Source organism: Mytilus trossulus, chromosome 12 (assembly GCF_036588685.1).
Source record: "Mytilus trossulus isolate FHL-02 chromosome 12, PNRI_Mtr1.1.1.hap1, whole genome shotgun sequence".
Lineage (NCBI taxonomy): Eukaryota > Metazoa > Mollusca > Bivalvia > Mytilida > Mytilidae > Mytilus > Mytilus trossulus.
In genome coordinates this window covers 45,294,354-45,322,024 of record NC_086384.1, presented here as the reverse complement: position 1 = coordinate 45,322,024, position 27,671 = coordinate 45,294,354, and the positions used below count along the sequence as shown (strand labels likewise).

The window sequence follows — 27,671 nt, the reverse complement described above, 5'->3', positions numbered from 1 at the left end:
CTCATGCAACGACAAAAATTACCAATAGCATGGTTCATACGATGAATTAAACCTGACTGTCTTTAACTAAATGTACTCATGCAACGACAAAAAATACCAATAGCATGGTTCATACGATGAATTAAACCTGTCTTCAACTAAATGTACTCATGCAACGACAAAAATTACCAATAGCATGGTTCATACGATGAATTAAACCTGTCTTCAACTAAATGTACTCATGCAACGACAAAACATATCGTGGTACATCATATGGTGAATCTAAATGATATCGTACAACAATGAGAACGCGATTAGCCTGTTTCATACGGTGAGTTAAAATTGTCTTCAACTAAACATTATCAAACAACGACACAAAAAACAGTAAAATGGTTCATACAATGAGTTAAACCGGTCTTCAACTAAATATTATCAAACAACGACACAAAAAACAGTAACATGGTTCATACAATGAGTTAAACCGGTCTTCAACTAAATATTATAATACAATGACAATAAGGGACAATGCTGATTACTATACACGTAAGAGAGATAATATTCAAATCACAATTGATATGTTTCTCGATTTTAGGACTATCAATTGTGATGACTATAAGAACGGAACAACTCCAATATACTGCACCAATGAGATTGCTTGTGGTCCGAAATCGAATCTTTTCGACGCCGTTGCTTCCGGATCAGACTTACGGGTTGTCGATGAAGGACTCGGATACGCCACACGTATAGAGCATGCTGCATATTCCAAACGAAAAAACACTATTGGTGCAGAAAGCATTTGGGCTGTTAGTCAAGTCGCAGTCGATAAACATGCTGTATTTACTAATGACGCATTTTGGTGGTTTACGTTATGGTCGTCTGAAGGTGAGGTCGATATGTCAAGATGGAGTATTGGGGAACATAAAAATTCTGGCCATTCCAAGTCAAAGTTTGACATTAAGTGGTATGCTGATTCGTGTTGGCAGTTAGCCTATAGTCATGATGGCAACGGTGAGCCAATTGACGGATCTCTTGATCTTTTAAAAGCTGGAATATTATCTGGACATCGAGTTAGAATTGTTGTAGGTCCATACAGTATTGAAGCAGATAATCTTCTTATTAAAGATGGACAAGTTAGTGCTCAATTATTGGGCCATGTTTCGAAAAAAGACGTTGATGTTTTTCAAGAAGATGTGTACTGGTTCTGGCAACATGTTGCGACGACTGGCGAAGTAGAAACAATCCGTCCATTTGTAGGTGATATCAAATACAAAGGAATGTCCGGGGGAAGACATTCGGTCAAGTGGTTCATGGATACCAGGCATTGGAAACGAGCCATATCAACCTTCAACTCAAAATCTGTAACTAAAAAATCAAAAGAAGACTTGATTGATTCCGTGAGATCACACGGGAGTTCAGTGAGAATTATAGTTAAAGAAAATGATAACCATATAATGGCGATTCGAGCTGATAATTTAGGTTTCAATTCAAATAATACAGAAATATCTGCGCAATCGATACGAAATGTAGGTCATTTTTATCCGGCAGGTTCCGTTCGGGAATTTCCGTCATCTCCGTATTGGGAATTTACTTCTATTTCAACACTGGGTATCTGTGTAAAATCAAAATGGCTGGTTGGAAAAGACACAGATGTAGGATTTGAAGTTAAACAAGTAAATACGGAATGGTTTACAAGTTAATTTACATGGGCTAGTTTTGAACACTATTAAACACATGTACTTTCTGAGCTAAAACAAATATTCAAGTATTATCAAGTTTTGTGGACTTTTGGTGCTGACAGTCACTAAAAGATACTCTTTACATGTTATTCTGTGTGACGCATCATACGAATTCAAGTTTTGTAGACTTTTGGTGCTGATAGTCATTGAAAGATACTTTTTACATGTTCTGTGTTACGCATCATATGAATTCGTCGACATCGTCATTTAAGGGTTACAAAAAGGGTAAAAATGCATAAATATTCAGTTTCTACAAATTTTAAGTCTTTTTAGATATATCGAAATGTGCTCTGTTTGAAACTGTAGAAAAGTCGTACGTACACAATGTAGAAATGTAGACATAATGTTCTCAGAATTTTATACCAAGATTTAAAAAATTTTGTGATTTATTTATTTCATCTATGTTTTGATTTAATATTGTATCCTCCGAAGAAATAGAGGCTTTTCTGATTGTCTGATGATGTCAAACAAATTAACAAAACAATTTACTCAACACAAGAAATCTTAACCGATCGAATTTCATGTTGTTAAAATAAATAACGGCTCAACAAGTTGAAAATCAGCATTGAAGGAGTATTAAAAAAGAAACCCACATTACTCAGTGACAAATTAGCTTGCATTTTTTTTTATGCATGTTGGTGTTCTTAAATATTACTATTAGTGTATATTATTGATTTAATTGTTAGCAAATTATGACATTTTAGCCAGATAACAAGCGAAAAAAAGTAATACATATGTAATTTATATTCATAACATTGGTATAATCGATTAATCATATTGTTTATAAGCGCCTTGTATGATTTTAAACATGATGTTAAATTATTTTTTTCTAACTTTCTGCACTAACATGTGATTACTTCTGTAGAAATTTTCATCATCACGTTAAACGTGAACTAGCGGTGATAATTTCTATTTATATATATAGTATTAGGTCCGAGACCACAATTGTCGTCCCGTTGTTCACGAATATAGTCCCTAGTGTTGACAGTGGGTTACTTGCCATTAATTTTTATACCCCTTCCAAATTTATTTCTCCATATTAAATGCCTCAAATTGCAAGTAGGGGGTGAAATTACACTGTAAAAAAATTTGGGTCCAGAATTTTAAAGGAAAGTAGTGATTTGTTCAAGCTGAAAAAGGTTAAAAATTAGCACTTCGGAAGCTGTCAAAAGATTTCAAGACGCCCTAAACATAAAATTGTCCATATTTTGAGTTAGAGCCGATGAAGTTTTCTATAATTTGTCCCAAAAGTAGTACAACACACTGTAAAAAATTCTTTTGAGAAAGCGCAGAAGGGATTTTTTTTATTGTCATTTATGTTCTAAAAGAAATGCACTACGAAATAATTGTGGTCTCGGACCAGATATGTCATGTCAAACATGACAATACACAACAGGTTAACTATAATATGTATGGTCATTATTGTACTCAGACTCATAAATCAAAACTTTGAATTTTACGAATGTTTAGAATCACGGTTTATTTCCAGGCTTACATTAACTGTATTTGGCAAAACCTTTCGGAATTTTGTGTACTCAATGCTCAACTTCCTTTATTTGGTGCGTGACTGATGGTATAGACAAACGGGTGTTCGGCGTACAAAATTATAACTACACAATTTCAATCCTGACATCTATGATGAGTTTATTTGTACTCTGACTACTAACTATGTTTTATGACTAAAAGGCATGGACTTTCCCTATCTGTCAGTAGACCCATACGAAGTATTCTGTTTATTTGCTTTGAATGTGTGAATATGCAGCTACGTCCAGTCGGAATGGGGACGTTAAATAAAATCCCTCAAGTAGGTAGATGTAACGCTCTGTAAATTAAAAAAAAAAAGGCTTAATGCTCTGTAGTAGGCTTGTTGCAGGGCAAATTTTCTGTCTCTATCAAATATTATTCTTGTCATCTAAATAGTCGACCCTGATTTCTGGTAGCGCATAAAGTGAAACTCCTTTATGGTATTATTCTCATCTTGATTTTTATTTTATGAATGAAAAATTTGCCACTGGACGTTATGTGAACAGCATCCAATCAATGACACATGCGCCTATTTCGTCAGAAGTAAAGTAAAATAAACAGAAAAGTTACAAACACCCAATGAACCTTTTATATATATATTTCTTCCAATTAGAATGAACTGACTCTTATTGTACATGGAATCTGTGTGCATAGACGGATCCATTAAGTGACCTAGGTTTGGAACTTTACATGGTGATTCGTTGATTGCACACATGCCCCCTCTCCCACAACCACCACCCTTTTCAAGATGGCGGGATCCGCGTCAGGTGTAAAATATTACAGGAAGACATTCCAAAATAGTCAAACAAAATAGTATTGTAACTATTGACGAGAAATGTCATGTTCTACCATTAAATATAGCAATTTACATGTATATGTTCTATAAATCTGTTTCTAACCATACTGTCAAAAGGTTATTGTTTCGTCATCTATCATGTGCATGTAAGGACAAATTAACACTATAATGATACATAATGCATTTATTGTTATAATACATAATTTTTTTTAAAAACCAATGTGTTTTCTGGTGGTTTTTTTTGTGGGTTAATATTGATAACAATCTTTGGACAATACCGTCATCTATTTATATGTTTGATTGGTATCTTGGAATTCCCCCTGTTCCAGAAGGTTATTAAAACTTATTATCTAAGGGCTAGGGATAATTCCATTGTTGCTTACTCCAAAAAATAAAAGTATAATCACTTCCTTGGTCGAATTTCCGTTTTTGGGACATCGGTTACCAACTTTGTTTTGTTGTGCGCTTTTGAAAACAATAATCCATAATGCTTCAGATTCTTAAATGAAAATTTAACAGTAGACAATACCATAACGAGAAAGGACCAACCACTTACCAGAATACTGACATGGAACTGATCCACATCACGGGGTTTAACAAGAAATGAACCCTTACTTTTGTGTGGGTTTTTTTCATCAAAGGATGAACTAATCTTGGAGTTTTATTATTTGATTAAAACAATACACCAGTTACATTTCATTTACTTTTTCTATTTTGGGGCGACCGTTTAATTTTCAGTTTGGGGCGAAGGATTTTGAAATTATATACCATGTTTTAAATAAAAGAACTGAAAATAAAAAAAAAGACATAAATAGCATGAAGAAAATTGATAGTCTGCAATACCAAATTTTGAAAAGAAAGACAACTTTCGCAACAAAACCTCCAAGACTGTTAAATGATCGTCTCCTAAGACTGATAGTGTTAAATCTTATTAAAATTATTCATTACTGATTTGGTCTTATGTTAACCCACACGCTTGTTTTAAACAAACCACATTGTTATGTCATACCTATTATTTATTGTGGTATTTTAATGAACAAATGTGGTACAAAAGCTATAAGTTTTTTTCACGATCACAGTACATAACGATATAAGTTTTTTGTTTTTTGTTTTTTGTTTCGTGTTGAATGTTTATCCATTATTAGGTGTTTTTTTTGGTTGTATATAAACCTGAATGATTGTACGGTGACCTTTATAGATGACTGTACATACGGTATTTATTGTTCAAAGTTGTATTTACTAGTCTATATCAAGTTTTTTCCGGTTACTTTTCGTCGTTTTTAATTGTTTAATGTAAGTGTTTTGTTTTCTTTGTTTTCTTCATAGATGTATAATTGTATTATCGAAAAGTTATTCCCCATTTCTATTCTCAACTTTTTAATTATTATTTAAGAAACAAGTGTGGACACAGATCAGTGTGGGTAGTCATTGGTATATTTGTGTTTGTTTGTCTGACAGTGTTATCATCACTAGTTATTTAGGAAACAAATATTGAAAAATATGAAATTTTTTCGTATATTATATCGCAGTATAACTTTTCTCGTGTAAACCAAGACTAATTTTGTGGCATTCAACACAATAAACAACCATTATATAATATGTTTGTTGGTGTCTTTGTTTAATAGATTTATGTGTATTCTTTTTTTTTAACGACCATTCTTGAATTTACCTAGGAGATCTGTAATTTTGTTAACATTTTGTGATTAAAGAAGTATAATTGCAGTTTAAAATAAAATGTATTGAATAAATCTTGTCTCATTTTTACTGGTTTATTAAGCTTTATATACCGGTATTAAAATGGAATATATTCAATTTCTTCCTAACTTCGTCTTGTCATCAATGAACTGTTCACTGAACCTGGAAAATACTGTTAGCAACACGACGGGTGGGGATAGGGGCACATGTGGAGAAGGATCTGCTTACCCTTTCGGAGCACCTGTGATCACCCTAAAATATCGTATATAAGTTTATAGATATAAGAAGATGTGGTATGAGTGCCAATGAGACAACTCTTCATCCAAGTCACAATTTGAAAAAGTAAACCATTATAGGTCAAAGAACGGTCTACAACATAGAGCCTTGGCTCTCATCGAACAGCAAGCTATAAAGGGCCCCCAAAGAACTACCGTAAAACCATTCAAACTGGAAAACCAATAGTCTAATCTATACAAAAGAAAATCAAGAAACACATGGGTTGATATACACATTGAGTATTAATAATAAGAAGATCATAAAACAAACACAAGATGAAAAATTAAGAGCGGAAAAACGTCACAATCACCACCACAATCTCTACCTCGTCATCGTGGTCCTCTTCCATTTAAATAAAAGCCCGAAACCCCTCGAAGTAAATGAAGAAGGAATATTAAAACACGTGCTGTATTCTGTGTGCAACTATGAAAAAACCTCATGAACATAGATACAGTAACTCTTACAATAAAATTGAAATTCATATATTTACCATAACAGCACTTAATCAACTCCACATACCTTCTTTTTTTTTAAATCAGTAGAAAAACGACTTACGATGTAAAAGAGGGGCAAAAGATACCAAAGGGCATTCAAACTCATAGATCGAAAAAAAAAAATGTTAATGCCATGACTAGAAAAAAAAAAGAAAATCAGACAAATAATAGTACACAAAACACAACATAGAAAACTAAAAAGCCGTTTGGAAATGAATCCCAAAAAATTGTACACATTACATAAAACTAGTAACGATTTGGCATCTCCCTAGAGACTAGCAATGAACGGCCCAACTGAAAAGCTTAAGAAACCATCCGAATTGTTAATTTATAGAATATTTGTGTCACAGATGACCACGGATATCTTCCAATGGTCATAGCAATATAAGAAGACGGAATATTGCTATGACATTTGGACATGTCCATGGTCATATGTGACACAAATGTTCTATAAATTACCAATTCGGATGATTTCTTGACTTATCACTGGATTTATACTATTAATATCAGTTGAAAAAGGTTCCACGTCTTTTTATCTATCTGATGAGTTGAGCCTTTTTCAACTGATTGTTATAGTTCGTTCTTATGTTGTTCTGTTATAGAACTGTCTCAGGTTAAGGGCAGGGTTCGTATCCCGCTAACATGTTTAACCCCGCCACATTCTCAATGTATGTACCTGACCCAAGTCAGGAGCCTGTAATTCAGTAGTTGTCGTTTGTTTCTGTGTTACATATTTGTTTTTCACTCAGTTTATATACATAAATTAGGCAGTTAGTTTTCCTTGTTAGTTTTCTCGTTTGAATTGTTTTACATTGTCATTTTGAGAGCTTTTATAGCTTACTATGCGATATGGGCTTTCCTCATTGTTGAAGACCGTACGGTGACTATAGTTGTTCATTTCTGTGTCATTTTTGGTATCTTGTGGAGAGTTGTCTTTTTTATATTGTTTGTCTACCGTTGCTGTTCTAGAGTTCCTGTGTAGCTCACTTTGAAAAAAGGAAAATGATATGACAATATGATTGTTTACATATAATTAAATCATTTTGATATAAAGGAACTATCTATTGTATTCTTTTGATACTAACTCATAAGTACCACATAGTAACAAAATACTTGTTCAGTTGTCAGATTTTCATAAAAGTACAAGTTATTAATCGGCTATTTGACAGCGACAAATATGATCGTTATGTGACAAAAAATGTAATACACAACATTTAGGACATATGGTCAAGCGTATTACCTCTGTGTAAATATCAATGGTGGACAATTTTATAGACTTTTTATATATGCATTTCATTTGAATTGTTACCCTATATAGCAAAAAGAAAAACATATGATAGAGAATTTTGGGAAATATACACATGGAAAAAAGTATTGCAACACCAAATTGAAATTCAAATTAAAAAAACACTCTTTATTTTTTTATGATATAATTTGTTGAAATAGAACTAGTTAAACAATATTTAAATATCACCTGAGTTTAATCAATAAATATCGACTCGATAAGTTCTTATCTGCACATGTAGCTACTGTACTCGTAAACAATAAAAAAGATGCTTTTATCCTGGCACAGTTATTTCGTAGTGCATTTCTTTTAGACAATAAATTCAAATTAAAAAAATCGCACCTGCTCTTTCTCAAAATGATTTTTACAGTGTAGTGTACTACCAGTGAGACAAATAATATCAAAATTATAGAAACCTCTACCAGCTCTAACTCAAAATATTGACAATTCTGTGTTAAGGGGGTGTAAAAGTCAGTTTGACAGCTTCAGACGTGATAAAATTTGACCTTTTAGAACTGGACCAATTCACTACTTAACATAAAGATTCAGCACCCACATTTTTTTGACATGTAATAACATCCCCCTACTTTATATTTCATGCATTTGATATCAAGAAATAAATTGGGAAAATGTATCAAATAAAACATGCAAGTTATACACTGTTTACACTAGGGACTATATTTTTCAACACTTTAAATAATCAAGTTTGTAAAGTTATGTGATTGACACCTTGTAATTGGTCATCCACAACTCATAACTACAGCAATATGGCAGATAATCAGCATGAGAGAAGCAGGTATGTCATTGTGATAATTGCATGTATTGTTTGTCATCACCATTCCACAATAAGTCGTTTGAGAATAAAAATTAGGCAACAAACGATGTTAAAGACCTTCCGAGATCAAGAAGACCCCCTATATAACATCTGCTAGAGAAAATCAAGCATAATGAAGGTTAGTCAGAAGGAAACCCATTGCAAACAATGCAATCCTAAACAGAGAGTGATGAACATACAGGAGACTTTAAACAAGAACTGTTCAAGATCGGCTCATTGCTACTGGTTATCGTGGGATAAAACCATTTCGGGGACTTTGCCGACGAACAGACAAACAGTTGCCCGTATCCAATATAGTGCAGAGCTCGCCAAAGTTGGAAATTAGCATCGTGAAGGAAGATGCATTGTTCCAATGGAATTCGGTTTATCTTCCTTGGCCCGATCGTAGCCCAAATTTGAACAGCATATATGGGACACTATAGGGCACCCCAGTTTAAACACGTCATGAATTAAACAATACCCTTCGTCAGGAATGGTTGTTGCTAAGTTAGCAACACATTAGTCAACTAATGGCAGGAATCAGAAGATGCGGTTATCCGTTTGAATGGAGGCTGCGCACAAAGTCTACTTATTCTTTGGCGTGTAACGATCAATCATGATGTGAACAATCATCTAAAGATTATTTTTGAATCTCTGACATTGTAAAGTTCGACTACAACTACAGTAAAAATTGTAAAATGCATTTTGGTAAGACATACATTTTTGTTCGTTTTAATGCCAATGCTATCACTAACTACGTTTCAATATTATTTTACAAATATTTTATCATATTCCATTCAAAATAAGAGGCTGATTTTTAAAGTTTTAAAATGTTGACTAGTATATATGAACCACACATTTGATGTTTAACACAACTATAATTATCCACGAAAATTAAATGAATAGCAGTTGTCAGGTTTGTGATTTTATCTGGTAGGTCGTTGATTTCTGCTTAATGTATTTTGCACATTGGTTATTTTCAACAAAATATTTCAATCATTAATGAAAATCATAATGATAACTGTATTATGATTTCTATCAATAATTGAAATTATTGGTTCTAACACTACTAAGATTTAAAGTTTTCCCTTTTTATCACAACCAGACAGAAACTCCGCGAACGTAAAATGTCTGCTGTTGTCTTTTCTATGGTCGGGTTGTTGTCTCTTTGACACATTCCCCATTCCCATTCTCAATTTTATTGAGAATGTCATTTTAAAGGGAAATTAGCTACGATATAAAACGAAAAATAATGTTTTTCTTTGTTCCATCATTAATGAAAGTCAAATAATAAAATAATAATTCATTCTTTGCAGTCATTTTGGTTCAGTTTTTTCATGGAAGTGTCAATATAATACTTCCATGGTTTTATCAAACTAAGATCTAGAAAATTCCAATTGCACGTTTTACCTATCTTTATTTATATTTATATCTGGTTACATGACTGTGGGAAGTCAGTGGAAGTCACCTCAATGGTTAATTAGATTGCATATAGACTAAAATACGTCTCTTTAGGAGGGTTCTTATCGTCGAGTTGCAAGTTGCGAGTTGGAAAGTCGAGTTGCGAGTTAAGAAAGTCGAATTGCCAGTAACGAAAGTCGAGTTGCGAGTTAAGAATGTTGAGTTGCGAGTTACAAAAGTCGAGTTGCGAGTTAAAAATGTCGAGTTTCGAGTTAAGAAAGTCGAGTTGCGAGTTACAAAAGTCGAGTTGCCAGTTAAGAATGTCGAGTTTCGAGTTAAGAAAGTCGAGTTGCCAGTTAAGAATGTCGAGTTTCGAGTTAAGAAAGTCGAGTTGCGAGTTACAAAAGTGGAGTTGCTAATTAAGAAAGTCAAGTTGCGAGTTACAAAAATATTTTTGACTTCGAATTTCAGGTTTGATTGACATTTGATAAACAAAGCATGCATGTACCCGAATATATATAGTTATTCCCCTGTTTGCGGGATTTGAAAGAGTTATACATTGTATGTTAAACTTATTTATAAGAGTCTAATATAAGTTAGGTTCTGGAAGTATTTGAAGAAAAAAAAATATATCCTTAAAGGACGAGATCGATCTTATTTAATGTACCCTTAACGGATTATAACACATTACAAAATCATGGAGAAAAGAGTTGCTCATTGGAAAATCGTTTGGATTTATGAATCATTTTTGGGGTTTATACACCATAAGTCATTTAAACGAAGACAAGTGTATAGACTATCGCTAAATAACAACAGTCAATGCGTTTGAAAATGAGGATTTCATTGCGTAGCTACTATTGACACAACAACGCACTTGCGTGCACAAACGAAAATGGCCCAATAAAAATAAAAACCATAATTTAACAGTTAAAGAAAGAAAGATTTGTCAGAAAGGTCTCCGTGTTTTATATAAGTTCAGTTTTGTTGTGCGTAAATCGGTCTATACAATTGTTAGACCATCTACTAAACCAACTACGACATTGTCTTGTCAATTCGGTCGAACACTTTTTTGTCCAGATGCTTCTTCCAAACAATCTGAAAGGTTTGAAATGGGGCTATCAAATTCGCATATTTTGCACCTACGAGTCCGATCTTCAATCAGAAGATCAGTTTCTTCTCGAAATTAAAAAGCGGTTTACCGCTGTGTTTTAAAAGGCTATCTGCTTCTTCAGAAAATACTATTATACGTAGTGATTATGTAAGAAATTCATTTTGTTTTTACAAGAGACGCAGATGAAGTCCAAACAAACAAAAAATAATTCAACAATACTGTATACAATTCTATAAGCAATTATCATTCCAAAATGTTAAACAGTTACACCAAAAATTTAAATAGTTTCGTTTGCCAATTTTTACGCAATTTGAATTTTGTAACTTGCAACTCGACTTTTGTAACTCGCAACTCGACTTTTGTAAACCGCAATTCGAATTTCGTAACTCGCAACTCGACTTTCTTAACTCGCAACTCGACTTCCGTAACTCGCAACTCGACTTTCGTAACTCGCAACTCTACTTTCGTTACTCGCAACTCGACTTTCGTAACTCGCAAATCGACTTTCGTAACTTGTAACTCGACTTTCATAACTCGCAACTCGACAATTGTAACTCGCAACTCGACTATCGTAACTCGAAACTCGACTTTTGTAACTTGCAACTCGATACTCGACAACAAGTGAATCAAAATACACACAAAATGCTGATACACATTATCGACCCATGCATCGTAAATTGTTTAACTTAGACTTTTTAGAACTTGGATATATACATTTTAGTATGTTATAAATCAAATAAAAAAATTATTGGTTTTTTTTTATTTGGATATCCAATTTAGTATGTTATAAATGAAATATAAGAATTTGAGTCAAATCGGTGAACATGAATTAGACACGTTACGCCCTTCAACTGTAAAGGCTGAGCAAACTTTCCTCCAAAAAAATGGCAAAACAATATAATAATGAAATTCTTTGTAAACGAGCTTTTGTACTACAGCTCTAAAATTCTCTAAAAGACGACATTACGAGTGTGTTTTCTTTCTCAAAAATGTGTATTTTAATTTTTAATTGAACCTGTAGCCATGTGAATTACGAAATTTTCACACTGCAACAGTACCAAAACAGCAAACATAACGAATACCAGAGATTGGCCTTGTTGTACATATACCAAGGGAAACTTCGTGCAAAGCATTATTATTTACTGTGTCGTTGCATTTAATAGAAAAAGGGGATTTTGTGGTAAATAAATTAAAGATGTTTGTAACAAACCCAAACTGTTTATGTGTTATGTCCCCCTTGATAAGAGCAGAGGAATGACATACACCACCATCCCTCACTTTGCATTCAGGAACAGGAAATAAACTCCGAAGTGTTAAAAGTATTATCACTCTTGTGGAACCCGTCGTGTTGGTTATTTCAAGCAAATATCCATTTATAAGTTTTGTAAGATCGTATGAATATACGAACACACGAACAATTTTTATCATACGAGTAAAGTAACAAAATATTAGCTGTTTGCCGATGAGACTAATATCTTACAGAGACCATATGCTGAGGATGTAAACAACTGTACTTGCATGGCCTTCAACATGGATAACATTCAACTCTTCACTCTAAGGAGTTTCAACAGATCACTATTCAAGTATTTACCCTTGTGTGTTTCAACATTCCACTTTTATCTCTTGTATGTTTAAACCTTCCACTGTAAACCCTCGTGTGTTTGAACATTACATTCTACACCCTTGTGTGTTTCAACCTTCCACTGTAAACCCTCGTGTGTTTCAACCTTTCACTCTACACCCTTATGTGTTTTAACATTCCACTCTACATCCTTGTATGTTTAAACCTTCCATATTGCACCCTTGTGTGTATAAACATTCGAATCTACACTCTTGTGTGTTTAAACCTTCCACTCTACATCCTTGTGTGTTGAAATATTTCACTCTACATCCTTGTGTGTTTAAACATTCCACTCTACATCCTTGTGTGTTTAAACATTACACTCTGCATCCTTGTGTGTTTAAACATTCCACTCTACACCCTTGTGTGTTTAAACATTTTACTCTACATCCTTGTGTGTTTAAACCTTCCACTCTACATTCTTGTGTGTATAAACATTCCAATCTACACCCTTGTGTGTTTAAACCTTCCACTCTACATCCTTGTGTGTTTAAACATTTCACTCTACATCCTTGTGTGTTTAAACATTCCACTCTACATCCTTGTGGGTTTAAACATTCTACTCTACATCCTTGTGTGTTTAAACCTTCCACTCTACATCCTTGTGTGTTTAAACATTTCACTCTACATCCTTGTGTGTTTAAACATTCCACTCTACATCCTTGTGGGTTTAAACATTCTACTCTACATCCTTGTGTGTTTAAACATTTCACTCTACATCCTTGTGTGTTTAAACATTCCACTCTACATCCTTGTGTGTTTAAACATTTCACTCTACATCCTTGGTGTTTAAACATTCCACTCTACATACTTGTATGTTTAAACATTCCACTCTACACCCTTGTGTGTTTAAACCTTCCACTCTTCATCCTTGTGTGTTTAAAAATTTCACTCTACGTCCTTGTGTGTTTAAACATTCCACTCTACACCCTTTGTGTTTCAACATTCCACTCTAAACCCTTGTGTGTTAAAACAATCCACTCTTCATCCTTATGTGTTTAAACCTTCCACTCTTCACCCTTGTGTGTTTAAACCTCCGACTCTACATCCTTGTGTGTTTAAACCTCCCACTCTACATCCTTGTGTGTTTCAACCTTTCACTCTACATCCTTGTGTGTTAAAACATTCCACTCTTATCTCTTGGATTATTCAACATTTCACTCTACACCCTTGTGTGTTTCAACCTTTCTCCACACCCTTATGTGTTTTAACATACCACTCTACATCCTTGTGTGTTAAAACAATCCACTCTTCATCCTTATGTGTTTAAACCTTCCACTCTACACCCTTGTGTGTTTAAACCTCCCACTCTACATCCTTGTGTGTTTCAACCTTACACTCTACATCCTTGTGTGTTAAAACATTCCACTCTTATCTCTTGGATTATTCAACATTTCACTCTATTCCCTTGTGTGTTTAAACCTTCCACTCTACACCCTTGTGTGTTTCAACCTTTCTCCACACCCTTATGTGTTTTAACATACCACTCTACATCCTTGTGTGTTTAACATTCCACTCTTATCTATTGGATGTTTTAACATTTCACTCTACATCCTTGTGTGTTTAAACCGTACACTCTACACCCTTGTGTGTATAAACATTCCAATCTACACCCCTGTGTGTTTAAACCTTCCATTCTACATCATTGTGTGTTTAAACATTTCAATCTACATCCTTGTGTGTTTCAACATTCCACTCTATACCCTTGTGTGTTAAGGCAATCCACTCTTCCCCCTTGGGTGTTTAAACATTCCACTCTACACCCTTGTTTGTTTAAACATTCAAATCTTCACCCTTGTGTGTTTAAACCTTCCACTCTACATCCTTGTGTATTTAAACATTTCACTCTACATCCTTGTGTGTTTAAACATTCCACTTTACATCCTTGTGTGTTTAAACATTCCACTCTTAACCCCTGTGTGTTTAAACCTTCCATTCTACATCATTGTGTGTTTAAACTTTCCACTCTACATCCTTGTGTATTTAAACCTTCCACTCTACACCCTTCTGTGTTAAAAAAAATCCACTCTGCACCTTTGTGTGTTTAAACCTACCACTCTACATCCTTGTGTGTTTACACATTTCGCTTTTTACCCTTGTGTGTTTCAACATTCCACTCTGCATCCTTGTGTGTTTTGACATTCCACTCTACACCCTTGTGTGTTTAAACATTTTACTCTACATCCTTGTGTGTTTAAACCTTCCACTCTACATTCTTGTGTGTATAAACATTCCAATCTACACCCTTGTGTGTTTAAACCTTCCACTCTACATCCTTGTGTGTTTAAACATTCCACTCTACATCCTTGTGGGTTTAAACATTCTACTCTACATCCTTGTGTGTTTAAACCTTCCACTCTACATCCTTGTGTGTTTAAACATTTCACTCTACATCCTTGTGTGTTTAAACATTCCACTCTACATCCTTGTGGGTTTAAACATTCTACTCTACATCCTTGTGTGTTTAAACATTTCACTCTACATCCTTGTGTGTTTAAACATTCCACTCTACATCCTTGTGTGTTTAAACATTTCACTCTACATCCTTGGTGTTTAAACATTCCACTCTACATACTTGTATGTTTAAACATTCCACTCTACACCCTTGTGTGTTTAAACCTTCCACTCTTCATCCTTGTGTGTTTAAAAATTTCACTCTACGTCCTTGTGTGTTTAAACATTCCACTCTACACCCTTTGTGTTTCAACATTCCACTCTAAACCCTTGTGTGTTAAAACAATCCACTCTTCATCCTTATGTGTTTAAACCTTCCACTCTTCACCCTTGTGTGTTTAAACCTCCCACTCTACATCCTTGTGTGTTTAAACCTCCCACTCTACATCCTTGTGTGTTTCAACCTTTCACTCTACATCCTTGTGTGTTAAAACATTCCACTCTTATCTCTTGGATTATTCAACATTTCACTCTACACCCTTGTGTGTTTCAACCTTTCTCCACACCCTTATGTGTTTTAACATACCACTCTACATCCTTGTGTGTTAAAACAATCCACTCTTCATCCTTATGTGTTTAAACCTTCCACTCTACACCTTGTGTGTTTAAACCTCCCACTCTACATCCTTGTGTGTTTCAACCTTTCACTCTACATCCTTGTGTGTTAAAACATTCCACTCTTATCTCTTGGATTATTCAACATTTCACTCTATTCCCTTGTGTGTTTAAACCTTCCACTCTACACCCTTGTGTGTTTCAACCTTTCTCCACACCCTTATGTGTTTTAACATACCACTCTACATCCTTGTGTGTTTAACATTCCACTCTTATCTATTGGATGTTTTAACATTTCACTCTACATCCTTGTGTGTTTAAACCGTACACTCTACACCCTTGTGTGTATAAACATTCCAATCTACACCCCTGTGTGTTTAAACCTTCCATTCTACATCATTGTGTGTTTAAACATTTCAATCTACATCCTTGTGTGTTTCAACATTCCACTCTATACCCTTGTGTGTTAAGGCAATCCACTCTTCCCCCTTGGGTGTTTAAACATTCCTCTCTACACCCTTGTTTGTTTAAACATTCAAATCTTCACCCTTGTGTGTTTAAACCTTCCACTCTACATCCTTGTGTATTTAAACATTTCACTCTACATCCTTGTGTGTTTAAACATTCCACTTTACATCCTTGTGTGTTTAAACATTCCACTCTTAACCCCTGTGTGTTTAAACCTTCCATTCTACATCATTGTGTGTTTAAAATTTCCACTCTACATCCTTGTGTATTTAAACCTTCCACTCTACACCCTTCTGTGTTAAAAAAAATCCACTCTGCACCTTTGTGTGTTTAAACCTACCACTCTACATCCTTGTGTGTTTACACATTTCGCTCTTCACCCTTGTGTGTTTCAACATTCCACTCTGCATCCTTGTGTGTTTTGACATTCCACTCTATACCATTATGTGTTTTGACATTCCCCTCTACACCCTTGTGTGTTTTGACATTCCACTCTACGCCCTTTTGTGTTATAACATTACACTCTACACCCTTGAATGTTTTATGATTCCACTCTTCACCCTTGTGTGTTTCAACATTCCTGTCTACACCCTTGTGTGTTTCAACATTTCCGCACTCTACATCCTTGTGTGTTTTAACATTCCACTATACATCCTTATGTGTTTAAACATTCCACTCTACACCCTTGTGTGATTTAACATACCACTATACATCCTTATGTGTTTAAACATTCCACTCTACACCCTTGTGTGTTTTAACATACCACTCTAAATCCTTGTGTGTTTAAACATTCCACTCTACACCCTTGTGTGTTTTAACATACCACTCTACACCCTTGTGTGTTTCAACATTCCACTCTACACCCTTGTGTGTTTTGATATTCCACTCTACATCATTGTGTGTTTCAACATTCCACTCTACACCTTTATGTATTTTGACATTCCACTCTATTCCCTTGTGGGTTTAAACATTCCACTCTTATCTATTGGATGTTTTAACCTTTCACTCTACATCCTTGTGTATTTAAACCTTCCACTCTACACCCGTGTGTGTATGAACATTCCAATCTACACCCTGTGTGTTTAAACCTTTCACTCTACATCCTTGTGTGTTTAAACATTTCACTCTACATCCTTGTGTGGTTAAACATTCCACTCTACATCCTTGTGTGATTTAACATTCCACTCTACATCCTTGTGTGTTTAAACATTCCACTCTACACCCTTGTGTGTTTAAATATTCCACTCTACATCCTTGTGTGTTTAAACAATTCACTCTACACCCCTGTGTGTTTTAACATTTCACTCTACACTCTTATGTGTTTAGACATTCCACACTACACCCTTGTGTGTTTCAACATTCCACTCTATCCCCTTGTGTGTTTTGACATTCCACTCTACACCCTTGTGTGTTTTAACATTCCACTCTACTCCGTTGTGTGTTTTATGATTCCACTCTACACCCTAGTGTTTTCTAACATTCCCCTCTACACCCTTTTGTGTTTAAACATTCACATTCCACTCTTCATCTTTATGTGTTTAAACCTTCAACTCTACACCCTTGTGTGTTTAAACATTCATTTCTACGCTCTTTAATGCTTCAACCTTCCTCTCTTCACCCTTAATTGATTTAAAAATAATTTACTATACACCCTTAGGTGTTTCAACATTCTACTCTTTTTCTTTGGATGTGTCAACATATTCTTTTTTCGTCAGTGGTTGTGTTAACAATTCACTCTACACGATTGGATGCATTCTACACGCTTGGATGCTTCAACATTCTACTATTCTCCCTTGGATGTGTCAACAAATTAGTTTTCCCCCTTGGTTGTGTCAACATTCCACTCTATATTCACCCTTGGATGTGTTAACATTCCACTCTACTCCCTTGGTTGTGTCAACATTTCACTCTACGATCTTGGATGCTTCAACATTACACTATACATCCTTGGTTGTGTCAACTATTTATTTTTTCGCTCTTTTCAATTATCGATCATTACTTCATCTACTTCCTCAAGCTGAGTACAAGCTATTATTATAATAAGGTCTTGACGTCATACGTTTAAGATCGATTAGAATCGATGAAAAAGTCCCAATCTGTTGCTTTTCATATCATTAAAGATTTTTTCCGTTTTCGTATCGTTTAAGACTGTATGCGATTGTGTGTTATTTGCCCTTCGACTTATGTATTGAATAGGGATTAAGTATTGCAACAGCCGGTCCCAAAGCTCATACAAATATATATATAAGAATTTTGTCAACATAATGTTGGCATCCTAGTTTTGTCATAAAGGTGTCAAATCGGATATAATAACTGAAATCTCTGAAGAGGAAATGTGGTTTTTATATATATTTACATTATGTACCATATGGTACTTTACAGAAACTGGTCAAATTATATTTGTTCGTATGTTAAATTAACTGAAAATTATTATTGATCAATGTGTATTTGAAGTTTGTTGTTATTTTACAATAAACTCATATTAAAAATAGTTAGAACGTTGGAAGGTTATTACTCTTATGTTTTCATCTTTTTATGTGTGAGCATATGTACGTATTGGAAAAAGAAAACTGACATTTACTTTTATATGTGCAACAAATTGCGGATTAATTTTACTTTGTTTTTAAATCTGCAATGGAATTTGCAACGATAAAAATCATAAATCATACTTAAAAATGAGTAAGAAAATGGAAGTGTCTTTTGTACTTTAAGTGAATCATATTTGTTAGAAATTCAGTAAAGGAACAAAATGGAGGAAAACTGTACTGTGCATCGTATACTATTCTATATAGATGGATGTATCGATGACCAGGAACTGGCTGGGGTTATGCTTGGGGTGTTTAGTGCTGCCCTCTGGACACTTGTACATATATCGTAAGTAACAGCTATATATATTCAAATACAATGACTTATGTAGATTCGCTTTGTCGTTGAGGACATTAAATGGTACCAATATTATCGAAGCCGGTGACTATTTCGACGAAAATGCGTCATAAAATTAAATTCGCGCCAAAATATCAGGATTTTCGAAGAGAACACAAGTTATCAATATTTAGTTTTCATGCTATGTAGTGTTATGTGTTTTCGTCGTTATACTTATTTTGTTGGAATTGTGTTGGGAAAATCAAAAGTGAAGTATCCAATAGATTTATAATATCCTGTGGACCATGTTCTTAAGCAAACTCATAACACCTTTTGCTTTTCTATACATACAATTTATATTTCCATACCAGATATAGTTCCTGGAATGGAAGCAGTCTTCAACCAGCGGTATTGACTTATTTAAAATTAATTAGCAAAAAGAAAGACTAAATATCTATAAAAAAAATAAGATGCGGTATGGTTGCCAATGAGACAACTATCCACAAAAGACCAAAATAAAACAGAAATTAAAAAATATATGTCACCATACGGTCTTCCACAATGAGCAAAGCCCATACCGTATAGTCAGCCATAGAAGGCCGATAAGACAATGTAAAACAGTTCAAACGAGAAAACTAACGGCCTTATTTATGTAAAAAATAAATGAATGAAAAACAAATATGTAATACATAAGCAAACGACAACCACTGAATTACAGGCTCCTGACTTGGGACAGGCACATACATAAATAATGTGGCGGGGTTAAACATGTTATCGGGATCCCAACCCTCCCCTAACCTGGGACAGTGGTATAACAGTACAACATAAGAACGAACTATAAAAGTCAGTTGAAAAAGGCTTAACTCATCAGATTGACAAAAATTACAAATGGAGTTCAGATATATGTGAACAACAAATATACCGGTTCTGATGCAAGATACCAGCATCTCGGCAATTCGAATTTCCTGTGTGATGTTCAGAGTTTTGATATTTGGGTAGAAAGTTTTCGGCCATTAAAACAAAGTTGAGAGCTCATAAAAGAGGGGCGAAAGATACCAGAGGAACATTCAAGCTCATAAATCAAAAATCAAAAAATAACAGACAAACCGACACACAAAAAGTACACAAAAGTGACAAAACACAAGATAAAAAAATAAAGACTTACTGCGGGATCACAAACCACACCAAAACCTGGGGGTGATCTACTCTTCAAATAATAAACCAACCTCAGCTAAAAATTTATATAACAATACAAAGGAGATGACTGTTTAACCTTTTATTTACTTTTCAAACTGTTGTGATCAATGCGTGTACCATTTGTTCTCTCTGTTGTTGACTTTTCATTACAAATGGGATGTCAATAAAATATGTTCACATAGGCCTTATTTTTGTTAAACATAATAGTTTCCATGAGTAGCCTTTTTAAATTGTCATATTTATTTTAGTGATTTGATAATTGATATATTTCTTTTAAAGTAAGGATGAGGATTCGTAATTAAATGAAAACTATTAGGGAGTTACCATTTGATTTTATTGTGGGGCTATAATGAAATTTGAAATCAAATGGTAGCACCCATCATTGTTTTCATCCTCTCTCAATTGTAACACGTTACATCGTATTTTTTCTTTTCAGATTCTACACAAACCAGCGTCGGACAATGAAAATCAACCGATATGTTATGTCATCCATAATGCTACATATGATTGCAGATGGTCTAAGCTGTATTGGCGCCATATTAGCTCAACAAAAATCATTACAGGTTAAGCATTTAGTCAGCATATAAATCTTAAACCAATTTAGAAAAACAAATTATATTGACTATTTCTATATTGACCCGATATTATCAACAGTAACAAAAAGGAATAAAAAACGTTTAATTCATCTACTATTTTTGACGTCATATACAGCAATAAACTTCCCGTCAAACGAGACGTAAAGTTGTCTTGCCTTTTTTCGAAAATGAAGCGCGTACGGCTTAACAAGTCCATCCGATTTACTCAGTATGATACGTAAGAGTTCGCCATTCAGAGAAAGTTGGTGAATATCATTGGAATCCCTTCCAGCTACATAAATGTTATCATTATAATCGGTCGTAATCCCCTCAGAACAATCCATATCTTCACTTTCATACTTGAAAATCTCTCCTCCATCAATGGTGACACCATAAACCTTGTACGTATCGCTATAAACAATCGTCCCGTTAATACAGGCATGAATATACCATATTCTTCCGCCATTGACTGGTACCGTATGTTTAAGGTTACCACTAGCATCTAAGACTTTAAAGCAACCATCGCAACCAATGATGAGCTGATTGCTCACGTTGGTGATACCTGCGCACCATGTTCCTACATTAGCCGTTTTAGCTGGAGCAAATGTCATGATATTGATGAATTGTATAGCTTTAATTTCTGGTAGTGTAACAACAGCACTTTGAGTTCCCATGAGTAAAGTTATTCCCCATGGTCTTGTGTTAAGTGGCACTTCTTTAATTTTTCTACCATAATCATCATACAGGTAAAGGTGGTTATCGTTCCTGTTGCAGACGAGAATTTTGTTCGTCGTAGGAATGTATTGAATGCCTGTAATCCATACATAATCAAGATTTTTTCTCGTTTTCGGTACCTCAATTTTCTTTTTCAAGCGGAAGTTTTCAGGCTTTAGTGTTTTATTTGTTCCCATGGTAGTTCGAGAGAATTTTGTTCGATTCGTTAATCTACTCAACGGTAATGGCGGTAAAGCTGAACCGTCTCGCATGCGCAACCTGTTCATATCTAGCGGGAAATACTTCAGAGGCATCGGTTCATCGGTCGGCATAGCAACCTTCGACTGTGTGGTTGTGACATTGATGTATCCAAATGATTTAATACTGCCGAGCATGTTTTCAGTTTCGTGATACGATATATGATATCGTTGGGATTGTCTCTGATTTTCATTCACGAAAACTTCCTGACCTTTCCGAACGTCTCTATACTTTTGTGACATCAAAAACAAGTTCATATCGGAACCCATCGCTATCATCGTTTCGATATTTTTGGTCCAGAGTTTGTTTGTTTCTTGTTGCTCTAGAATGTCATTGTGTTGACGCTTGAGTTGGAGTGTTTTTTGGAAGACAACGCTAGACACTTCTTCTTGAATTTGTTCATGTAATGCCTCTATGTGTTTAATCAATCTGTCTCGAACTGTCGATATCTTCTCCTTTACGAGTTTTTCCGATTGTTCAATGTCCGATATATTTTCTAGTCTATCTTCAGCAAGTCGTTGTAACATTTCTCGCATACTTTCAAGGCTTTCAAGCGTTTGTTTAAGGTGTAGAGATTTCTTAAAGTTTTGTGCGGCATCTTCTATAGGCAGCATTTTCAAACAGCCTCGATGATTTTCAGTCATGCATAACCGACAAAGAGCCATATCATGATTGATACAATACAGGTCTATCGATCTATCGTGTTTATTACAATGAATCGGATGTAATGCTATTTCCGGTTTCAGTTTTAGATATTCATCAATAGAAATAACAGAGTGACTTGTGGTTGTTTTCATTTTTTCGTGACATTTTCGACAATCGTGACATAAATTTTCGGAACATTCACCGCACCACCAGTAAGCGATATCTGACGTTTCCACTCGCTTGCAGGCGTCGCACTCGAGTTTTTCTTGACCCATCTCTGAAAAATTAATGAAAATAAATGTGTTTTTTTTCTAAATTACTAAACAAAATACACAAGGCGGTGATCTAAGAGAACTCGTTGTTACCGAAAGCTAGTTAAAACCCAATTATGAATAGTTGTGTTTTCCCAGACTAAATTATCATCCAGTACACGATCAATGGATTTAGTGTAAAGACTTTATAATACTAGTATGCATTAATTTCTCGGTATCAGATGATGTTTGATACCGTTAATCTAACTTACTAACCTTCAAGTGAAATGATGTCTGTTATTTATATGTTTATTAGTTGCCTATTTAAAATTCAATTGCAATTTGTTCTCTTTCTAACTGGTATATCTTAATTCATTTTGATATAAATATGTATATCCATGATATTGCAGCTGCTTACGTTTTAAAGTCAACTGGTTATTTTTTCTCACAATGGTATATTTAATCCTGCATGTTTCTAAGGGAGGTCTACATGAACATTTTTCATTGTCATCCCTTTCCTTAAGTTCTAGCATTTTATAAAGAAAATATCTGAATATTGCAGTTTAATGAGATTCCTACCTGTTTTATTAATATTTTATCCAATTTAATATAATCAATCAAATCAACTTAAAATTGTTGTAAGTGGTATCCACGGTGTGTCGTTCTGCTCTTGCCTTCACTTTGTAAAATACAACTAGAGCTTTTCATTTAATTAAGCAATCCTTTTAGTTGGAACAATTATATTTGTATCGTTTTACTTTTCTGTATTGTTTTGTTTCTTTTGCTTTGTTTCAATTGTTTTAATTAATACATACCTTTAAATGACTACTAAATAGTATTTGAATAGACAGGTGAAACGATTTTACACAATACTCTATTAAATCGTTGATTGTTATTTGATCTTGAAATTCAGTACCTGTTATAGTAAAACAATTGCGTTTCAATTTGAATATTAGTGCACTAAGAAATCATATCATAACATAGGCCAATATGTTCATACCATAACATAGGCCAATATGTTCATACCATAACATAGGCCAATATGTTCATACCATAACAAAGGCCAATATGTAGACTAAAGATTGTCATGCGTTTTCTATATATAATATGATAAATTATAATATGTTTCCCTTGCATTTAATCAGTTTGTCTAGAAAAATGATTTAACTCAAAATAAATAATCATAAAATGTTTTCTCATTTTGTCAATTACTATTTGACAGAACGAAAGAAAGAAAGTTTTTGAAAAAGGCTGTGTGTAGTTACCATCTTGAGTTCTAACTTCATTCTATTACGCGAACTTTGCCCATTACACTTATATTCATATGTTTCTTAAGAAACTTTTATCTTGTATCGCACGACATGGTCCATTTTACGACATGTTCCATTTTGGTCAACTTATTCAATAGCGGTTAGATAAACATTACTGAATTGTGCAGGATTCATTTGAAAGAAGAAAAAAATATGTTTGCAACATCTCAACAGTATTGTCATTATAATAACTTTTTCTTTTTAGGCCTAATATATGTTATTTCTACAAATGTGTACTCGTTTATTTATTGATATATTAGTGTATAATTAACTGTAATTTTATATTCTAGGTTATTTTTGCTCTGTTTGGAACAGTAGTTAATGCAGCTATTGGTTTACACTGTTGGTGTTCTAGAACACCATCGAATGAAAATATTGGTAAGTAATAAATCTGTTTTGAAAATGTTAACTCTTCATCTGATTTTGTAGTTTCCATAGATAAGGTTTTTACGTGAAAGTTGTGCTGGACCTGTGGACAACCTATTTCTCTTCTCGTTTAGGATTATTTTAGGGGGAGTTGACCGTTATGCAATCTCACAAATGACAACAGATACTCTCCAACCACAATCCCGTCCTGTTTTCTCTAACCACAATCCCGTCCTGTTTTCTCCAACCACAATCCCGTCCTGTTTTCTCTAACCACAATCCCGTCCTGTTTTCTCCGAATGTGACCTACCGAAATAGACCCATCACCGGGTTTATTTTTACTTGAGCAACATGACCGGTGTCACATGTGGAGCAGGATTTATGTACCTTTCTGGAGCCCTTTAAAGATCAAACCCGGTTATGATGGGTTTGTTTTGTACAATCTTTAGTTTTCTATGCTGTGTTTTGTGAACTTATGTTTTTCTTTTGGCATTGTGCCTTCGTTTTTGGCTATGCAATGGTGTTGTCTATTTATTTTTTTCGATATCTCGCATCAAATTTTTGATTAGAATAAATCTTTGTTCCAAATTTGATAGTTTGAAAAATATTGCATCGATGTTTTACTATAAAACCTGGGTGACCAATAGTATGTTGCTGCTAAATTATGAATAAGAAATAAGAGAGAAATTTTGAAAGCAAAAAAAAATGGAATTTGTTAATTTTAATATGTTAACCGAACCAAAATTAAACATTCGTATTCGTAAGACTATCTGTTAGACATATGTTTTCGTCGAATAATGATTGCAACCAGGTATCATGTTGAACAGATGGGGTTAGTTTCGTATTACTGGGCCCTTGTTCAATAGTTTTCAATATCTAGCAGCCTTCTTTCCAAAATAGTGAACTTAAAGCTCCGGGACTTACTATCATACTTGTTTAAAGATAAAAGTGTTGCTGCCATGCTGTTCTATTGGAAATTATACTTACTTTTTGAAATGAATCAACATAAACTTTCGACTTCCAGGTACAGCTGTACTTTGAAATAAATATGCACGTTCTATTAACATATTTGTTTTTTATTGCGTGTTTTAATTGAAAACACTGAATAGATTACTGTCAAAACAAACATAAGATAATACACGACAGTTCGAACCGCAAAGAAAATACACGGTACATTTATACTTGGCTTTCTGCGATCCGTCATGCTCAATGATTTCCGTGTCAAGAGAGTGTGATTCGTCATGCTCAGTGATTTCTATGTCGAGTAAGTGTGATCCGTCATGCTCAGTGATTTCTGTGTCAAGAGAGTGTTATTCGTCATGCTCAGTGATTTCTGTGTCAAGAGAAAGTGATCCGTCATGCTCAGTGATTTCTCTGTCAAGAGAGTGGGATCTGTCATGCTCAGTAACAATCTCAATTTCACTCGGAACAAAAATGTCTAATCCTCAAGAAGTGACTCTTATGCTTTATATTAATATAGATAATGCTAAACTTAAATGTGTTTTTATTAGTCTGGGTTGCTGTCTCATTGACGTTTACCCCAAATTTCTTTTGTTATTTAAACTGATTGAGTGGTCTCATTGCAGCCTCGTCATCGTCTCGAGTGCGGGAGGTCGTGGTTTTGAACCCAAGTCTAGTCAAACCAGACTTGATTATTTGTATTCGCTGCTTCTACGCTTAGCATGCGGCATTAATGAGTAAGAGAAAATATTGGTCAGAATACCGTGCACGGGTAAGGTAGCATAATATGTTCCTGTGTTCTGTTATCTTGCACTATCTTGAACTAGCACATTACATCCTTGTATTGTTATTAATTGTTATTTTGATCATGTTGAACTTTTTTTACTATAGGTGCCGACCAAAAAGGAACAAAACGAAAGCCTGTAACTGAAAAATATCATTGTTTGTGTTCAGCCTTCTGTTTGACATTATGTTTAATGTTTATAACCATGTGCGTCGCACAATACCTTACCATATCTGATGATAAAATCGTATATGAAAATTCTGCAAAGGTGAGCTAAAGTATTTTTTGTGCATAGCTATAATGTTATCACATGTTCCAAAAGACCAGTTAAACAAGAACACACCATGTTGTATTTCGATATAATTATAAAATTCGTGAAGCCCAAATAGGGTGTCGTGACAGATGACGACGGGTATGTTCCAATTGTCGTAATTCCGTCGTAATTATAATCCCCGCATCTTTTCCTAGAATGTGACCTACTAGTAAGGACTAATATATATGAACAACAAGAGATGTTGGTTAAACGTCAATAAAACATTGTTTCAGCAACAGGAATAACCAACAGACATCTAGGGGGCGACATGCAGTCTGCAACAAAATGGGGTCAGCAGGTGCGGATCCAGCCATTTTATAAACAGGATAAAAAGGGGGTGTTCCAACTATATGTCCCCATTCAAATGCATTGATTGGCCAGAAAAAGGGGGTTTCAACTCCCGGACTCCCTCCCCCACTGGATTCGCCAACGGGGTGGTCATTCATCCTGTTAAGCTCTTCGTCATTCGAGTCTTAAACAATTGTGAATAATTAAACAGGATATTTTAAAATATACCATGGCTCTTTTTCATATCTATGTGCTATTTCTTTTGTATTTGATATTATATTGTTTATAATGTTTATGTATTTTATTTTCTAGTTGCAGCCTTACACGCATACCATAGTAATAGTAGGATATATTTTGGGCAGCTTTGGTGCCGTATCTTACTGGTTTTCTAAGTTTTACGAAATAGTGGAATCGGTAGGTAAAAATTGCATTTTCTAGTATCGAGAAACATTCAGACACTTACTAAGTTCGATAAATCTTATACAGTGTAAGAATGTAAGAACGCAAGACATGACAACTGGGACAAAAATAGGAAAAGTTGTATGGACCATATATGCTTACTATTTGGATGCTATTGAGATCATCCAGGGTTTTTTATTGGGTTTGTGTTGCTCAATATCTGTGTTTCTATGTTGCGTTTTGTATAGTACACTCAGTTGGTTTTTTTGTTTTTTTACCCTGGCATTGTCAGTTCGTTTTCCACGTATAAATTTGACAAACCCTTTGGTATCTTTCACCTGTCTAAGGAAGCAATTAAGGCAAATTTGATGTATCTCAGCTTTGCAGAACATTTCTGTGCTGCATGTATATAGAATGTACTTAAAATCGTGAAAGGTTCTTCGGGAACCCTGTGTCTAGCCTTCAATTGCTACTGTCAGTGTTAGTTATAATTCAAAGTGTCTGCATTGTTTATTATACCCCCGCTTTAAAAAATGGGGG

At 34.5% G+C, this 27,671-nt stretch overlaps 5 protein-coding genes across 8 annotated transcripts in view; 2 read left to right on the top strand and 3 right to left on the bottom strand.

The window, feature by feature from the left end:
- Nucleotides 1-4,241, top strand: part of LOC134692661 (uncharacterized) — a 41,878-nt gene extending 37,637 nt beyond the window's left edge. For all 4 annotated transcript variants that reach the window (XM_063553127.1, XM_063553129.1, XM_063553128.1 and 1 more), the window contains exon 4: nucleotides 572-4,241. In XM_063553127.1, the coding sequence (XP_063409197.1) occupies nucleotides 572-1,676 (1,105 nt within the window). In that variant the 3' untranslated portion in view covers nucleotides 1,677-4,241. The remainder of the gene's footprint in view (nucleotides 1-571) is intronic.
- An 8,808-nt stretch (nucleotides 4,242-13,049) lies between these two features.
- Nucleotides 13,050-13,529, bottom strand: LOC134692500 (keratin-associated protein 4-11-like). Its single transcript, XM_063552956.1, has one exon. It carries the CDS (start codon nucleotides 13,527-13,529, stop codon nucleotides 13,050-13,052), a length of 480 nt encoding a protein of 159 aa, XP_063409026.1.
- Nucleotides 13,530-14,837: 1,308 nt separating this feature from the next.
- Nucleotides 14,838-15,293, bottom strand: LOC134692499 (keratin-associated protein 4-4-like). The gene has a single exon (XM_063552955.1). It carries the CDS (start codon nucleotides 15,291-15,293, stop codon nucleotides 14,838-14,840), a length of 456 nt encoding a protein of 151 aa, XP_063409025.1.
- A 3,186-nt stretch (nucleotides 15,294-18,479) lies between these two features.
- The window catches only part of LOC134692659 (uncharacterized), a 30,222-nt gene continuing 21,030 nt past the window's right edge, over nucleotides 18,480-27,671 (top strand). Inside the window, exons 1-5 of the mRNA XM_063553124.1 lie at nucleotides 18,480-19,083; nucleotides 20,705-20,831; nucleotides 24,312-24,399; nucleotides 26,239-26,399; nucleotides 27,045-27,146. Coding sequence (XP_063409194.1) covers nucleotides 18,959-19,083; nucleotides 20,705-20,831; nucleotides 24,312-24,399; nucleotides 26,239-26,399; nucleotides 27,045-27,146 — 603 coding nt within the window. The 5' untranslated portion in view covers nucleotides 18,480-18,958. The remainder of the gene's footprint in view (nucleotides 19,084-20,704; nucleotides 20,832-24,311; nucleotides 24,400-26,238; nucleotides 26,400-27,044; nucleotides 27,147-27,671) is intronic.
- Nucleotides 20,832-23,396, bottom strand: LOC134692658 (uncharacterized). Its single transcript, XM_063553123.1, has 2 exons — nucleotides 23,291-23,396; nucleotides 20,832-22,737 (listed from the first exon to the last, which is right to left on the bottom strand). Exon 2 carries the CDS (start codon nucleotides 22,733-22,735, stop codon nucleotides 20,951-20,953), a length of 1,785 nt encoding a protein of 594 aa, XP_063409193.1. The 5' UTR covers nucleotides 22,736-22,737; nucleotides 23,291-23,396; the 3' UTR covers nucleotides 20,832-20,950.